The sequence below is a fragment of the Bos mutus genome, chromosome 15, assembly GCF_027580195.1.
Source record: "Bos mutus isolate GX-2022 chromosome 15, NWIPB_WYAK_1.1, whole genome shotgun sequence".
In the NCBI taxonomy this organism is placed as follows: domain Eukaryota; kingdom Metazoa; phylum Chordata; class Mammalia; order Artiodactyla; family Bovidae; genus Bos; species Bos mutus.
Window position 1 is genome coordinate 46,354,155 of NC_091631.1, and position 17,890 is coordinate 46,372,044.

The following is a 17,890-nucleotide window of genomic DNA, read 5'->3' on the forward strand; positions in this document are numbered from 1 at the left end:
GGGCTGAATTCCAATGCTGATCCAGTTCCTGCCGCTGATTAAGTTTGGACCAGATCCCCAATCTCTCATATGCAAGGCTTTCCCTTACCTGTAAAATGGAGATACTAATACATTCACCTTTTGGAGTTTTTTGGTGAGAATAAATGATTTCATTTGTATGACATGTGTAGCCCAAAACCTGACTATTCATTAAGAGGCTTACTAAATGCTATTGTAGACTATAAAATCAATGCTTAGGAATGGATCTAGAAGTTCAATTTAGCATAGGTTTGATCAGTCAACGAACAGGCCTGCAACCAGGGAGCTTATAAAAACAATGCCTGTTAATTTACCAATATTGATACTGATCTGTAATATCTTTATGGAACCTGTGAGTGTTTTTCAGTCTTTCATTTAATCAAAGGATTTTTCTGTGGCTTTGTAAATTATTTTCTTAATCAAACACTAAAAATTTAAAACTATAAAAATGCTTGAATCACATGCCAAGGGCTCTGAGAAAAGAACCACTAAGGAGACACTGGAGAAATAGTAAAACAGATCATAAGGCTAAAATGAGCTCTGTGGCCACAAAGAGACCAGAGAAAATTGAAGAGAGGAGAAGTTGCCTGGAGTGAAAAGCTCGAAGCCAAGTCAAATAGAAGAGCTGGAAGCAGATTACAAGATAAGGATGATGTGCAACTGCTGGGGACACAGAGGATAAAATTTATCAAAAATGATTAAGATCTAGAATAATGTATACTATATGAGTTCATATAATTACATAATTATGTACAAAACAGGTTATATATATATTACATATACTATATTCTATACACATTGTATATATTGTGTGTATATGCCATAGTGTATATATACAATTGTGCACTATATATTCAATAGTCTGTGTATGTGTGTATATACATACATATATATATACACACACACACACTGTGTATGTATAGAACTATGGCCATCCAGGAGGAGAAACTGTGATCTCTCCTTCAGCAGTAATTTTGGTAGATGGTTTGAACAATTGCTGAAAACTAAAATATATATTTATTGATATTGTTGGTTCTTTTATTTAAAATCTGAACATCTTTCAGAGCCATTTAGGTAAAAAAAAAAAAAAAAGCCTCATTTACTCTTTGGTGACCTTCCTGCCTCCCCATGTGCCCTAGGCTCCCTTCCATGGCTGGGGGTGGCTGGGGGTGGAGGGTGAGGAGGGGGATGAATGACAGAGAGGAAAGAATATTTACGTCAGATTATAGGTCCGCCCAATCTGGGGGCCCGTGATTCTTCTAAACCCAGCTTCCTCAAGACCTACTTTTGGTTTGATGAGAAAGTGACCGGCGGAGAACACAGGGTAGTGAGTGGGGAGTTTTTAACCACAGTGTCAGCCCCCACAGAGCAGCAGGATAGTTTTCTCACAGTGAGGTTCCTGTTCACAAGTACCTTTCCTCATCAGTTATTTCATTCGATACAGAGCTTTTTCAACAAACTCATGGTCATCCAGCAGCTTCCTCTTTCACTAGGGTGAGGGAATGCTTATCCTTCAGGAACATCTTTCACACCGAGAGTGCTCACTCGGTCCTACTCTTTGCGACCCCGTGGACCAGCCTGCCAGGCTCCTCTGTCCACGGGATTCTTCAGACAAGAGCACTGGAGTGGGTTGCCATGCCCTTTTCCAGAGTCACACTGAGAAGTACCTTATAAAGTAATGAAGGTTGGAGTCCTGTGAATGATAGATGTGTGATGCCTACTACTTCTCAGAGGCTACTTCTTGGCTCAAAACGTTTTATATACTTTTTAAATTAATTCTTAAACCTTTGGTGATGGGATCAGGAAACAGAGATTCTGGAAATGGAGGCAACTCCTCTTCACATTTAATGTTTGATTTCTTTTCATTTTTATTATTCTTAATTTTTGGTGTTCTGCTCAAAATATTTTTTAAAGATTTTTTTTGATGTGGATCATTTTTTAAAGTCTTTATTTAATTTGTTACAATACTGCTTGTTTTATGTTTGGATTTTCTGACTGTGAGGCGTGTGGGATCTTATCTCCCCGACCAGGGATTGAACCTGCACACTCTGTGTCGGAAGCCGAACTCTTAACCAATGGGCCACCAGGGAAGCCCCTGCTCAGAATATTAACATGGGTAGACTATGCTCTCTAAAACAGTTACAACAAAACAAATCTAAAGCATAGTCATGACTTAATGTGGGTACATGATTGTTAACATACAATGATATTGACAAGTTTAGATTTATTTCAGTTAGTTTTATCCCCTTAGGGGTTAAGTACAGGGGTGTAGTAAGCTTCACCTGGTCTCTCCAAAAACATGACTGCAATAAAACTATTTTAGGTCAAGTTATGCCAGCTGTCATGATCAAAAAACAAGCATGACTCTGCTTGCATACGGCACTCTGTTAGGCTTTCTACACAATTGGGACTCTTCTCAGTGTTGGAACAGTAACTCTGTCGCCCAGCTGGAGAACTTTCAATCATGAAAGAAAGTTGTTATTTAAAAAAGCTTTGCTGACAGTGAGCTTGCTCTGAAGGACTTTTCCTACTCCATTTCATCTTGTTTTTAGTGTGATATAAGGTAAATTTAAGATAATCAAAGACAGCCGTTGGTGGTTCTTACCCAAATCTTCAAACCGAAAAGGTGCTACCAGTTTTCTTCCTTGCAGGCCTCTGTGTCGGATAATGCAACTTGCTGTTGAGTTTTTGCCATATGCGTGGACTGTCAGTGTGCTGGTGCTATTACACTTCTTCCCATCAGTTTCATATTCATGGTGGGTTTCACCTGTGAAGCAATTTAAAGTGGTGTGTGAGATCGTGACGGTTTAATGCTCTTGGGTGGCATGGTTCTCTGAGAAACCAACGGCCTTGACATCTTGGCAAACCTGTTAGACTTCTAACCTCACTCTAATTTCCCTCAGCCACCTGGGATGTGCTTGGCCCCATTCCCAAAGAGAAGCAGATGAACAAGAGTGGATAATTTCCTATAAACCCTGCACTACTGGAAAAAAAAAAAAAAATCCAAAGCTTATCATGGTTACACAAGACAGCCTAATGTTGTGGAACACAAAGAGCCAAGCCCTTACTCAGGTTGAATGAATAAGGCAGATTAAAGAAAGTTCTAGAATTGGCAGTGGACTGAACCTATATTTACATAAATTGAATGAAATGTATGTTGAAATGTAAACAAACTGGAATCAGTTCCCAAGCATGACAGTTGGTTTTCCTGCTTCAGTTAAAAGGCTCAAACCTTAGGCTTTTGTTGTTGTTGCTGTTATCAAAATAGTTTTATCTGCCATAGGGAGTATGACATGCTACTCCATTGTTCAAGCAAGATCTTATCTGTTCCAATTGCATGTATTATGTTAAATATGTATTTTTGGAAATGCATTTATTTATTTGGCTGCGCCAGGTCTTGGTTCTGGCATGTGGGGTCTTTAGTTGAGTCATGCAGGGTGTTTAGGTGCAGCGTGTGGGATCTAGTTCTCTGATTAGGGATTGAACCCTGACCCCCTGCATTAGGAGCATGGAGTCTTAGCCACTGAACCACCAGGGAAGTCCTAAACATATTTTCAGTTCTGTGTCTGATACAAAGTTTATGCTCAGAGGTACAGGTAATAGCTATATTATGTCTTTTATGAAATTTTTTTGTTGTCGTGGAGTCACTGAGTCGTGTCTGACTCTGCAACCCCGTGGACTGCAGCATGCCAGTCCTCCCTGTCTCTCACTATCTTCCAGAGTCTGCCCACATTCATGTCCATTGAATCAGTGATGCTATCCAGCCATCTTATCCTCTCCCACCATTCATAAAATGAAATTTTACAAAGCCTTTGTTGTTGTTGTTCAGTCACTCAGTCGTGTCTGACTCTGTGACCCCATGGACTGCAGCACGCCAGGCTTCCCTGTCCTTCACTATCTCCCAGAGTTTGCTCAAACTCATGTCTATTGAGTCTATGAAACCATAATATTTAATACATGTACCATTTTCGGTTTCTACCTTGTTTTAAACAAAACCATGTAACCATGTTATTTGTGTTGAGGCTTTCAAGCATAAGGCATAGTATCGATTGGTTAATAAGGATAATTTGTCTGGAAAAGGATGAATGAGATATTGAGTGGGGTTTTCTGGCACTCTCTGCCACCAGAGGGTGCCAGAACATTTAAAAATTCCTTAAAAATATAAATAGGAAGGCAAACAAAGGAGAAAAGAGAATGGTTTCTTCACTTACCATAGAGCTCCATGCCATTCCCTAAGAGCCAGGTTATCCGTGGAGGGGGCTTGCTTCTCACGGTGGAGCATTTCAGTATGACGTGTTCTTCTCCATTGTGCGTCTTGATAACTGAAACTTGCAGGGTTGGCGTGACAGGAGTTGCTAGAAGAAAATTGATTTTTCTCTGCTTAATTAGCTGGTCTACATATCTCAGCAAAGCACAGAGCCTAATAATCTGTAGGGATCGTTGTAGGGGGTGGTCTAAATAATGGCATATTTTTTCACTTGACCTTTCTCAGAATGTAAAGGGGCTTTTATGTACTTGTAAAGCTACTCTGGCTGTCATCAGAATATTTGTCACCCGATGTGTGATTAGTCTCTGGAAATTCCCAAGTAGACTATGTTACAACAGTAATTCTTAAATTTTATAGATGAGTGTATTTGAGTGGTAGAACACGAGGTGAGGATAGAAGCTGGAATTCTGGCCCCATCTCTGTCACCAACTATTTGTAAGAACTTGGGTAAGTCCCACAACCTCTTGGTGTATCAGTTTCCTTGCCTGAGATGTGAAGGAGTTGGTTTATGGGTTGGCTGTTTGAGCTCTAAACTTTCATGAGTCTAGGATTCACCTCAGTATAAGTTACTTCTGTCCTCTCCTCCCATCAAAGAGGCATTTCTCTAAAGGGCCCATCAGCCCGATTTCTTTTTACTTCTGTCTAGGAAAGTTTTTTCAGATAGGCTTATATCTTCTTCTCTGTTCTACCTCACACTGTGGGGTACAGAATGGGACCCTTTAGCATCTATTTACTCATCCGTCTGCCATTAAGACATTATGAAGTCAGTTCCAAGTATGTACCAGATGCTGGCAATACAAATGTGGGAAAGATGAGGCCCCTCAAAGAGGAGCATGGTGATAGAAGCAGCCCCCTAAACTGCTCACTGAAAGATCACGTGTCAGATGCAATGACAGAGGTAGGCAAGGGGTGTTATGAGAGTCCCAGTAGAGCACAGATTTGGCCTGACCCAGAGTGATGTTGAGGATGACCAGCAACATGAGGGAAAGCTGACCCCAAAGTTGAGTCTCACTGCTTCTCAGAACCCCTAGGGAGCCACTCCTTCCCAGAGACTTTGTCACTGTGCCTGTGCTTTATGGCAGGTACCACACTCAACTAATGCAAGAAGAGGAGTCTTAGGAATTCCTTGTGTGGTATGTAGAATTATGGTATTTAGAGATCAATAAAAGGCAGTGTTTTAAATTGATCTGTTCTGCTACAAAAAAGCAAAAAGTCAAGATAGTAAGACTTAACACTGAACACAAAGGACCCTCTGCAGAACTGAGCAAGTTCCCGCTGTCACTTCCTAGCCAAGCCTCCCGACCCCATCCCCCACCAGAAGAGAGGAACTTGTTTTGCAGAGGGTGTGAGCCGATTGTCCAGCAGAGTTACATCTGAATATATTCTATCCTAGGATATGCTGTCAGAAGTTTCCGCTAGATGTATGTGTGTGTGTGTTGCCTTCCTGAACAACTGTGCAAACTCCTTGTGGGCAGAGATTGTGCCTAATTCATCTTTAATTCCTTGTAGCCCGGTACAGTGCCTGGCGCAGAGTCACAGTTCAGCCAGTACGAATTCTCTTTCCTTTTAGTTCCCTGCAGAGAAAATTTAGTTGATGCCAAGACGATTTTCACAAACTCACATTTAGTCTGGGACTTGCCACTCAAATTGCTCCTTTCTGTTTTCTCTCAGTGAAGATGGCAGAGGTGCCAGGAAATAAATGCCTTGCTGCAGGCAACATATTTTAATATTGAGTTTAAAAATGATATATCCCGTTCCTAAGTATATCGCTCCCGGGCCGGGTTTACTGGCTTTTAGGCACCTACCTAACACGATCACTTTCACTTCCTTTGTTCTCACAGACTTGCCATAGTGCAGACACTTGTACACGCCTTCATCATGCTGTGTTACATTCAGCACGCTGATGGAGAGCTGATCGGAGGAGTGATGAAGAAGCTGGTATTTGGAACTTTTTAAAGCTGCACAAGAGGGAACAAGAGCTGTTATAAGGAGAGATATCAGATGAATGCAGACTCTCAGTGGATGGATTTTTCACTGGAATGGCTTTTGATTATCACACTTTAAGGGGATGGATATCGCATCTTTAACTGAGCTGCCTTCCAAATTCTAGTGTTACCAGCTGGAGACCTCTCAATAGTTCGAAGCTGGTTTAGGAAATAAAGTATTTTAATACTAGGATCTGTGAAATAAGCAGTTTGTTTTATTTATGCTGGTAGGAAGTTATGAACTCTGGGCTGGCAAAGGGTTCAGGTGATAGGAGGATCTTAAATAATTTTTTTTTACATTATGTAAATGCCCCAGTGTAATTTGTCTTAGAAATCTAATTCTCTGTCTTGTCATACACAGCATTGTGATGTAATTATACTCCAATTAAATTTTAAAACACTATTGGAAAGCTATCCATAATTATCACTATTTAAATTTTATAGTCACATGAATAAGATCAGAACAAAAATAGTTGTCAAACTGATTTGATGACAAAGCTGTAAAATCTACTGTTCTTACAATTTCATATGACAATGAATAACCAAGATATGTTTAGAAGAAAAGTTCATTATTATTTGAAGTTTCCCAAAGAGTATGTAGTACTTTCTAATGTTTAGGGAATGGTAAAAATAAACAAAAGCAACAATAAAACAAAAAAAAAACCCCACAAGAACATAAAATCTCCCACAGTTCCAGAAACTTCTAGCCAACAGCAATTATTCTTTTTGATTCTGTCTTGATCTGGGATTTCCATCTCAAGTCAAAGGTCCCTTAGCGAATCAGAGGCTCCTGAAATGAGTGGTTTTCTTTGTTTCTTTTTTCCTAATGTTAAGATTTATAATGTGAACAAGCCTAAAATAGTTAAACCTCAATTGGCTGACCAAGGAAGGTTGTTTCTCATCTGAAATAATGGTTATGGTGTCCTGGGACACTGATGTTACCTGAGCTGGAATCCAGGTGTTCTCAGCCTCAGCACTACTGACATTTGAGTCCATAATTCTCTATTGGGTGAGAGTACGGGGGGCTACACTCTGCATTATGCATGTTTAGCAGCATCTCTGGCCTCTCTCACTAGAGTCCAGATCCCCATGCCTTTCCTCAGTTATAACAACCAAAACTATCACATTGCCAAATATCCCGTGGAGGGCAAAAAAATACCCTTGAAGGAGAACCATCACACTAGATCAGACATTTGAGAATGTCCATCTCCCAGTATTATTGTTGTTGTTTGGTTGCTCGGTCATGTCTGACTCTTTGTGACCGCCAGGCTCCTCTGTCTGTAGAATTTCCCAGGCGAGAATACTGGAGTGGGTTGCTATAGCTTTCTCCAGGGGATCTTCCTAACCCAGGGATTGAACCTGCATCTCCTGCATTGGCAGATGGATCCTTTACCACTGGGAAGGAAGCCACCAGGGAAGCCCAGTTTAACCAAAACAAAGCAACAGAAAGCATTATTTAACAGAATTCTCTCTCCTTAAAGGTTTCTTCTCAGAACTTTTAGCCATTAATATGTACTTATTCTATTGGAATCTAGTTGGTTTAGCTTAAAATAATATATTTAGTTATTTTGCAGTGAACCTATCAATATTTAATCATATTTTCTAAAGCACATCAAGTTTTTCTAGAGGGTCTGCTTTTACAAAGCAGAATGAAATTTGCTGTGTTGGATACTTTTCCAAGAATTTGGTAATTAGAAGTATTAAATGGAGATATAAAATGGTCTCATTATCAGGACATCCCTGGTGGTCCAGTGATTAAGATTTTGCCCTCCAATGCAGTGGATACGATATTCGATCCCTGGTCAGGGAGCTAAAATCCCATATGCCTTGGTGTCAAAAATCCAAATCATAAAAACGGAAGCAATATTGTAACAAATTCAATAAAGACTTTAAAAAGGGCCCACATTAAAAAAAAAAAAAAAAAACTTAAAAAAAATCCAGAGTTTAAAAAAATAGTCTCATTATAAAGGAAGGGTTTCATAAAATACTTCCCAAAGAGATGAACTAAATAGATTTTTAAAAATCCCTTCCCACAAGGAAAAAAAAAAACCTGTGACCACGTGAGGTGACAGATATTAACTAAACTTATTGTGGTATTATTTTCCAATATATGAAAGTAAGTGAAATCGCTCAGTCGTGTCCGACTCTTTGAGGCCCCATGGACTGTAGCCTACCAGGCTCCTCCCTCCATGGGATTTTCTAGGCAAGAGTACTGGAGTGGGGTGCCATTTCCTTCTCCAGGGGATCTTCCCAACTCAGGAATCGAACCCTGGTCTCCCGCATTGCAGGCAGACGCTTTAACCTCTGAGCTACCAGGGAAGCTGGTAGCTTTCCAATATATACATATATCAAAAGATTATATGGTACACATTAAACCAATACAATGTTATATGTCAATTATATCATAATAAAATTGGAGGAAAAAAGAGTTCCCTCCCATCTTAGGCATCTAGGACTCAGTGTGTGTTTGTGAGAGAGGAAGGCTACTGTCCTTTTCAGAGTAAAATGTGCCACCAATTCCTCTTGCTCAGTGATCCTGAGTTTTTGTTAAGACCGTTGAGAGAAGGGGAGCCGTTTTGGGGTGGGCTTTGATGTGCAACTCTGGGTTGCTCAGGTGGAAAGCAGAGCCCCTGGCTGGAGAAGCAGGGTGACGTGTTGGCTGACGAGGACCACGGGCCCCCCACCTGTCTGTCTGCTGCCATCTGTCCTTGTGCTGTTGGTGGTTTCATGGTCGCTGAGAGTCAAAAAGTGACCTGGGGGTGAGGTGGGATGGCGGAAACGGGCTTTGTCATTTGAGCCCCCTTTACCAACCATGCTGGTGGGGTTTCCATTTCAGACTTCCTGCCAGAAAAAAAGCAGCCGTGTGTAAAACACAGGCTTCTGGGTGCGATTTACATGTCACAGTAGGTGGGGCCAAGCCCACCATTGGGGTGACTCATGCTGACTTTCTGGCCCACCAGCCTGTCTGTCTGGAAAATCCGTCAGGTTGAGGTCTGGCGGTGGTTTCTTTCTTCTTCACTTACCAGGTTGTTCATTGAAGAAAATGGTGAAGCCCGAGGGGGCCAGCCACTGCAGAGAGGTGGTCTCCTGAGAAACGGTACAGTTTAGAGTGAGCGTCTGGCCTTCCTCTATGGGGACAGTTTCCATGTGGTTGGTCCGAAAGGCCTCTGTGGAGGAAGAGAATTGGGGACCGTCAGACAGGCATGGGCCACACTACACCTGAATTGAGACAGGGGCTTAGACTTGAGGCAACCTTGTTCATCGTTTGATCATTTGTATACATTTGTTAGAGAAACAGAAGCCAAAGTCAACACCAAAAACTGCAAGGAGAGGAGGGAAGCAGTGTGCTAGAGCAATCAAGATGTCTCTTGAAGGAGCATGAGTGAAGGGGTGGGTTTTGATGAAAGGAAAGTTGAACAGCGTCTATGAGGCACTTGCCTTGCCATATGCTGGGAATTGTATCTTCCATGTTACTGATATTAAACTCAGCTTTCAAACTAATGCTCTAAAGCACCAGTTCCCAATCTTTTTGGCACCAGGGGCTGGTTTTGTGGAAGATAACTCTTCCATGGAGGAGGGGGCAATGGTTTCGGGATGATTCAAGTGCATTACAGTATTGTGCACTCCATTATTATTACATCAGCTCCCCCTCAGATCATCAGGCATTAGATCCCAGAGTTTGGGTGGCCCTGCTCTAAAAGAAGAGTGGTTTTGCTCACTTGATGATGAGGCAGTACAGGTTCAAGGTCACAGAGGTCCTCAAGACGGCATCGGTGCCCAGGTCTGTGGGTGTCTAAGCCCATGCTTGTATAACTGGGTCGGACTACCTAAGTGATGAGAGCCCAGAAAATTCAGCTTTTCTGGCCTCTGTTTATAAAAAGGCTGACTCGTGTCTTCAAGTACAGTTGATGGGGGGTGGGTCTCAGATTCTAAGAAAGAATGTTATGTCCTCTGGGGCTCTTGTGAATTACAGAGCTGCTCTTCCTGGGGAGTAGGTAAGCCCCTGGGGTGGAAGAGCTTCTCCACCAGACGGTGGATGTTCTTGGATCTCTTCTGATCTAATATTCCACAGCAGCGCTTTCCTGGGCACATGTAAGAGTCTGTAATTTCCCCAAATCATAACCCCCAGAGAATGAGAAACAATAGTTCTAAGCAGCTGCAAAGTTATCCTCCCAAAGAAGAAATTGATAGAAGAATAAATTGGCTTTACTGCTGATTTGGCACATTTATTGCCATTTGTTATTTTTTCAACTTTAAAATTAAAGAATTCTTTTTCCTGAGGATGAAAAAATTCTTATTGAAAGTACAAAACATGTCTATAAACAGAAGAATACCATGGGGTTATAAAATATGAATAGCAAATGCAATGAATTTTATTGTATCATATTAGCTGTTAAAAAAAAAGGAAAAAGAAATGACTTTATTTCCTTGTGATAAATTTCAAGTATTAGGAAAAGCACATTGAAGAGCTCTGGGAATTAACTGTTACAGACTTTTTAGTTTGTTCCATTTTGAAGTCATTAATTTCAACCTAGCCTCCAGCAATAATCACCCAAAATTATTGTATTCTTATTGACTTTCATGGGAAAAGAGTTAGCTTGAGTCCTGATGGAAAAATACTCATATCATCAGCCAATACTATAATGAACAACAAGGATTCAATAAAAAGAGATTGTTTTCAAAAAAAAACCATTGAGGCATAGGCCAGAATTCTGCTTAGGCAGGTCATTTGGAAATATTCTCATCTATAAAATCAACCCATGATTGGGTAATAAGGATAATAGTAGAAATGCATTGAAATGACAATGGAATTTCTTCTAAGGGTAAGCAACTCTTGAGCCAAGAATCTGAGTCTAGACCAACTTGTTCTGTATCATTCCATTATACGATTCTTGCTTTACCTCTAGCCCTTGTGCATGATCTTGCTTCCCACAGATTGAAGCTGCAAGAGGGCAGTGACTGTGCTTTATATTTATCTACAATTCTTTCTTAACAGAAACTGTCACAGTGCAAGCTTGGCAAGTAATGGTCTAATGCCAGCTTTCATGATGACATTGTAACACAGGCAATGGATAGCTATGTTTGCTCTCCTGTTGTTCATAAGAATATTGACAGAGAGGAGGACAGTTACTACATAAATATATGATAGGATAAAAACTAATGTTAAGCAACATCCCCTGATTTCATCCTTCGGGCAAGAAGTTAACACTCAGAGGCTTTGCCAATGTTCTTACCTTTGATAAAATGATTGTCTTAGACAGGAAGCCCACATTGGGGAGAAAGGAGAGGTGAGATTTATGTGCACTCTGTTTATGGATAAATGTCTCCCATTTTAAAGGTGTAAATATCATTGTCTTTTTCTTGGGAATGCATGCTTATGAATTAAATCATGTCATTTAATCCTTACAGTGTCTTAAAAATTGTATGAAAATGTAGTATGGTGTTTTAGCATATGGCAAAGAATTCTATCTCTCAAGATGAGTGTTTGCTCTTGCTGTTGAGATGTCCGGGTCAGGCTGCTGACCACAGAAGAGGTACCAAGTTCCAGATGGAAAGGACTGCATCTGAGGCTTAGAACACCAGTCATTTCCTCTGCTTTTGGCTCCTAGCCTTGCATTTGGCTTCCTAAGCCTGTTTCTCTTGCAATGTTGTCATGTAGACCCCATGTTTGATTCAGAGACAGGAAATCATTGTAGAAAGGAAGACTAGCTCAGTGAGAAGCCACTGCACCACACTGCTTCAGTTGCGGTACTTAAAAATATTGGCTAATGTGTCTAAGTCATGTCAAAGAGTAGAAGAGAAGGACAGTGGTACCTGAGTTTTGATGCCACATCTTCTAAGAAAAAAGTTCCCCATGATGTTCTTGCTGCTATTGAAAACTACAGTGGAATTTGTCTTTAAAATCTTTTTTTCACCCAAGTTTAGAGTCAAACTTTCACCTTCTTTGTCAAAGGGATTGGGTGTGGGGTATCTTCTTAGCTCACCACTTCCTCCCCTGCAGGCTCTAAAAACATTTATATTATATTCGTATTCACCTTAGCATTTCTAGCGTAGACAGCAAGTGCCCTGTGCCTACTTGCTAGTTCTCTCTGTCAGTCTTCAGAGTTCTCTGATGTGACTCCCAAATGCTGGACATCCTGAGCTTGGCAATGAATCACTGTGATGTCTCTCCTAGGAGGTCACCACGTACTACTGGTAGGTCGTGTTTATTGAGTGGATTATTGACTTCTGGGCTTGGTCATTATCTTCGTGACTGGGTTCATCCATCCATGTACCGCCATGTGTCATGAGGTCACTAGTTAAGTCTAAGGCTATAGATTGTGTCTGTGTGGTTGGTTTATATGTAGAAAGGGAACGTATGACCTTCACCATCATCTCCACCCCCCATCCCGTGAGCCAATTGTCCTAGGAGTGAAATAGCGTCACACCAAAGCACACGTGACTGACTCTGAAGCTGAAGGGCGAGCAACAGTCATAACCACCTACCAGAGCACCTGTAGATGAAATTTGCATGGTTCCTAAGAGTCCTTGGTTTTTCTCAAGGTTTGGGGAGTTGCAGTGTATCCACCCTACTATAGGTCATTATGGCAGATTGAAGAAAGGCACAGATTCTTTTTCTTAGTAGCCCAAGTATTGAATTGCAACAGATACCACCTGCTCCATTCCAGCATTTCTTTGTTGTCATCACTGTCATCCCAAGCCACTGCATGCCAGGTATCTGAGAGGCACCCCAGCCTCTTCCCTCTCCAAAACATCTCTTGAATCAATTCATTCCTCTTTTCTTTTTCCCTACTATCACTGCCTGCATTGTTTCTCTCTTGGACCGTTGCAGTAACCTCCTTCTAGCCTCTGCTCCCTCTAACTTACCATTTTTCATCTGCTTCAGCATTACAATGAAAGGAAATTCCCTTGTGGTCCAGTGGTTAGGACTCTGCACACCCACTACCAAGGGCCCAAGCTCCATCTCTGGTCAGGGAACTAAGATCCCACATCCCACAAGCCGTGGGATTTTGCAGTTCGGCCAAAAGTTAAAAATAAAAACTCAGATTCTTAAAAAAAAATTACATATAAAATATACAAATTCAATCGATCCCTTCATTAGAATATTTGCTGTGGCTCCCACTGCTTATATGAATCAGGCCAGTATTTCAGATAATTGGACCTTCTATCTTCTCCAGTTTTATTTGCTGATACTCCCTTTCAGGTGCCCCATGTAAATGGCCACCTGCAAACTCCAGAAATTTTGGACTCAAGAAGATCCTTTCCCTTTGTCCATGCTGTTCTCAGCCTCGAATGCCTTTCTTAGCTCCTTCAAGACTTAAGTCAAATTACACCACTTTTGTCAAACCTGCCCAACTCAACTGGCCTTTCACTTCTCTCTCCCCTTCAGTGACCTCCTCTCTCCTCCAGATCCCTGAAGGCTTCAGATAGACTTTTCTTTTTTTTTAAATTTTATTTTATTTTTAAACTTTACATAATTGTATTAGTTTTGCCAAATATCAAAATGAATCCGCCACAGGTATACATGTGCAGCACTTCACACATCACTTTTTCAGTTACGAGTATGTCTCTTGTGGATAGATTACAAACTCCTCATACAAAAGTTGTTTGTATTCCCAGGGCTGAGCACAATCTCAGATTTTAAGTATTTGTTCAATCAATGGCTAAATATGAGTAAATGTATATTCACTAATATATTAATAGGATGCTCACTTTACATTAAATAATAAAGGCTGGAGCTAAGTTAGAATCAGAGACACACAATGAGTTAAGTCTCAGATCAGAGCCTTATTTGTGTTCCCCTTTTGAGGTTAGCAGGCAAAACATGCTTGGATTCAGATCATTACAAAAAGGCATCATTGTTATTCTTTAGACAGACTCAATAGAGAAGATTATATGTCAAAATGAATCAAATTTTGTCAAAATTGAATGATTTCCAGTATAGCTTTAAAGAATCTTGTCTCAACATGTCAGTAAATGGATGACTCTTTCCTGGTCAAAGGAAATATTGAGAGGACCTTACTCCATCTGCAACTAGAGTGGCTCATGCATCCTACTCTCCATGAAATGACCAGAATAGAGGGTGCAAATTGGTGGGTTTTCATCATCCACAATATAGGAAAATGGGATGAATTTTGAAAAATTCTCCATTCTTACTGTATTTGACCCACCCTAGGGGCTGCCAGTAGGAATCCTGAAAAGAGGGCAGGTTCCAAGATTATAGGTCTTTTTTTTTTTTTTTTGGTCTTTAAGTTTTTGGCACCCATGGAAGTTGTGCAGTAAAAGAAGGTGTCATGATCTTCCCATAATTCAATTAGCTAAAAACAGCTGGCAATTTATGTTGCCCAAACTGATGATTTCCTGCCTTTTTGCTGATAAGAAAGCAGCATGGTCAGCTCCTATCCTGTTTGGGACCCTGATGGGCATGAGTAAGATTAGGTTAGAGTCGGCTTCCCAGGTGGCTCAGTGGGTAAAGAATCCACCTGCAATGCAGGAGACACAGGCAGACACAGGTTCGATCCCCAGGTTGGGAAGATCTCCTGGAGGAGGGCATGGCAACCCACTTCAGTATTCTAGCCTGGAGAATCCCATAGACACAGGAGCCTGGTGGGCTACAGTCCACAGGGTTGTAAAGAGTCAGACACGCCTGAAGGGACTGAACACACAGCACACACACAGTGGGCAACTGGTTCTCAGATACGATTGACCCTAGATGCCCTCCGGATGGCCCCCTTGGGATGAGTTTTCAGTTGAGGATTTTTCAATAATGAATCTTCCATATTGTGCAAATCACTGGCTTTCAAACTTTTGAACCACATCAAGAAATATATTTTCTATCACAGTCCAATTCATACACTCTCCCTGAAAACTTTCTTGAGATAGTACTTTTACTATGTGCTCTGCTGATATTTACATTGTTAGTTACTAGCAGGTTTTCTAACTTCTTGTAACCTCAATTTTATCATATATAAATTAGGGATATGAATACCTCTCTCATTTTTTTTTTTTGCTAGGATAAATGAAATTAACATAGAGTACCCAGCATTGTACATTATGCAATAAATACATTTCTCCCCTTTCTTTATAAACAGTACTTGAGTAATTTATATTCTATAAGACTTATCTTCAGCTTACTTTAGGGCACAATTATTGTAGTTTTTATTTAAAACATTATTTTTGTGAGGTATTTTTGAAAGAAAATGACTACTGAAAAAGTGAAGGTCAGTTAAAGGCTTTAAATTTTGGAATAATAGAAAGCATTCTAATTTTAGCCACTTACATGTACTTTTTATGAATGCATTAGCTCTTCTTCAAGCCACTTATTGAAGAAACTTATTTATTACCAAAATTGAATCTTTATTAAGTGCCTCAGGGTACAGGGACCAAAAAAGAGAGCACTAATTGAAGTGTATAAAGTAGGAAATTGGAATACTGTGTAAAATAGGAAATCTAGTTTTTTTTTTTTAATTTAATTTTTATTTTGTATTAAGAGTATAGTTGATTTACAATATTATGTTGGTTTCAGGTGTATAGCAGAATGATTCAGCTATACATATTTATTAAATTCTTTCCCCCTATAGGTTATTACAGAATATTGGGTAGAGTTCTCTGTGTTCTACAGTAAGTCCTTGTTGATATTCTGTTTTATATAAAGTAGTGTGAATATGTTAATCCCAAACCCCTAATTCATTCATCCCCCTCCGTTTCCCCTTTGGTAGCCGTAAGGAAATCTAGTTTTAAAAGGTACATTCTCCAGATGCAGTTCTATGGTGAAGGAAGATTTAGAAGGAGAGATGCTTCACTTGGAAGATAACTATAGATTCGATATTTGGAAACAAGCAACCCTGTATATATGTGATTTTCTTTGCAATAAAATGATACAAGTTGCAATCAGAGATTCAGGGACAATACATCCTGCCCCCACTTTGGGGTAGGAATGATTTAACCTGTGCTGAGAAGAACTATGTGTCTTTCTTTAATGTTCATAGTGCAACATTAGAATTAAGCATTGAAAATCACATTTGCAAATAATAAGGAAATGTAAAGTGACTCAAAAAATAAGCACAAGATTTTCACTGGAATCATGATTTCCGAACTAATTCAGGGTTGTCTAGCATTTTGCCATTTTCAAAGTACTTTTACAATTGAAATTTGATCCTTATAACAATAGGGTTTGGTAGATCAAACATCATTATCATTTTAATTTCAAGATGTAGAAACTGTTTCAGAGAAATTATTTGGCTCAGGCTTATACAACAAGGAGGTTTTTTGTTGTTGTTGTTGTTTTAAGCTTTTATTTTGTTTTGGAGTATAGCCAATTAGCAATGTTGTGATAGTTTCAGTTGGACAGCAAAGGGACTCAGCCATGCATATACATGTATCCATTTCCCCCAAACCCCTCTCCCATCCAGGCTGCCACATAAGTTCGAGCAGCGTTCCCTGTGCTGTACAGTAAGACCAAAGAATAAAAAGGTTTTAAAATGCCAAACTGATGCTCTTTCAACTGGTATACCCTTAAAAGACAGTAGTACGCTTGTTAGTTACACTTTGCCATAACCCAGATTCCACGGAGACACACACTACAATGACCCTTTCTGTAGACCCTTTAGCAATTGAACATGAGATTCAATTCATCCTGTAACATCCCTCCAATGTGTAATCATAGTGGAATCTGAGAGATTTATGTGGAAAGTGAGAGATTTACCTGAGGTGCTTCTGCAGTCAGTCCTCTATGAGAGCAGTAGACTGACTGATAGATGTGCCCCCAAACATTAGGTCAACTGAGCATCAAAAAAACACGAGCTCTGAGTCCTTACCTTGTAAGGGGAACCACGCCAGCAAGCTGCAAACTCTCCACCACATGCTGTGCTCTGCTGTTGTCACACTTGTCGACTTCCTCTGGGTTCTGAAATAAATAGAGCAGAGTGGTTTCTCTTGAGAGAGGGAGGCAGTGGCTCTGTGACCTCATCTCACACCTCCTCCGTTGGCTCTGGAAGCCCCCTTTTAGTTAGCTGCCCTCAAAATACCTCCAGGTGGAACATTTAGGGAACCACATGTGTCACCCCGATGGTGGAGACGGGTGAGTGATGTGTTGGTGGCACAGATCTTTCTACCGCACGTGGGTAGTCCTTATAAGTCAGTGAGTTGGAGGGCTTTTGGAGAGCGAGGAGGTGGGAGAGAAATGAAAAGGTTCCTGTGTAGTGATGTCAACTTCTTTTCACTTTTCTAGTTTATTAAACAATTTAAATCAGTCAAGATTTGCTGATTGTTTCTAGCTCTGGCAACAATTTCCTGTAGTTATCAGGGGGCAGAATTCACTAATTCATATATTTACTCATTTAAAAAAAATATATATGTATCCATTCACCCCCCCTACCCTTCCATCATTCATCCACCATCCATACCTAGCCATCTTGTTAAGTATTGCTCTAAGATATGAACAGATATGAAAGATAAAGCCTTGTGTTTAAGGAGAATATGATATAGTGGGGGCAACGATATGCAATTTTGGTATTTGATTCTCATTAACCAGATGAATTGAGATAGACTTTATTTCATTTTTTCAGGGACACACAGCACAATACAAATAGACTTATGTTTAGAAAATAGGTTAGTCTGC

General features: G+C 40.3%; 1 protein-coding gene across 1 annotated transcript in view; it reads right to left on the minus strand.

The window, feature by feature from the left end:
- The window catches only part of CRTAM (cytotoxic and regulatory T cell molecule), a 28,799-nt gene extending 11,636 nt beyond the window's left edge, over positions 1 to 17,163 (minus strand). Inside the window, exons 1-5 of the mRNA XM_005896050.3 lie at positions 17,088 to 17,163; positions 9,294 to 9,437; positions 6,091 to 6,243; positions 4,230 to 4,373; positions 2,624 to 2,785 (exon numbers count right to left, since the gene is read on the minus strand). Coding sequence (XP_005896112.2) covers positions 2,624 to 2,785; positions 4,230 to 4,373; positions 6,091 to 6,243; positions 9,294 to 9,437; positions 17,088 to 17,133 — 649 coding nt within the window. The 5' untranslated portion in view covers positions 17,134 to 17,163. The remainder of the gene's footprint in view (positions 1 to 2,623; positions 2,786 to 4,229; positions 4,374 to 6,090; positions 6,244 to 9,293; positions 9,438 to 17,087) is intronic.
- Between the last annotated feature and the right edge of the window lie 727 nt (positions 17,164 to 17,890).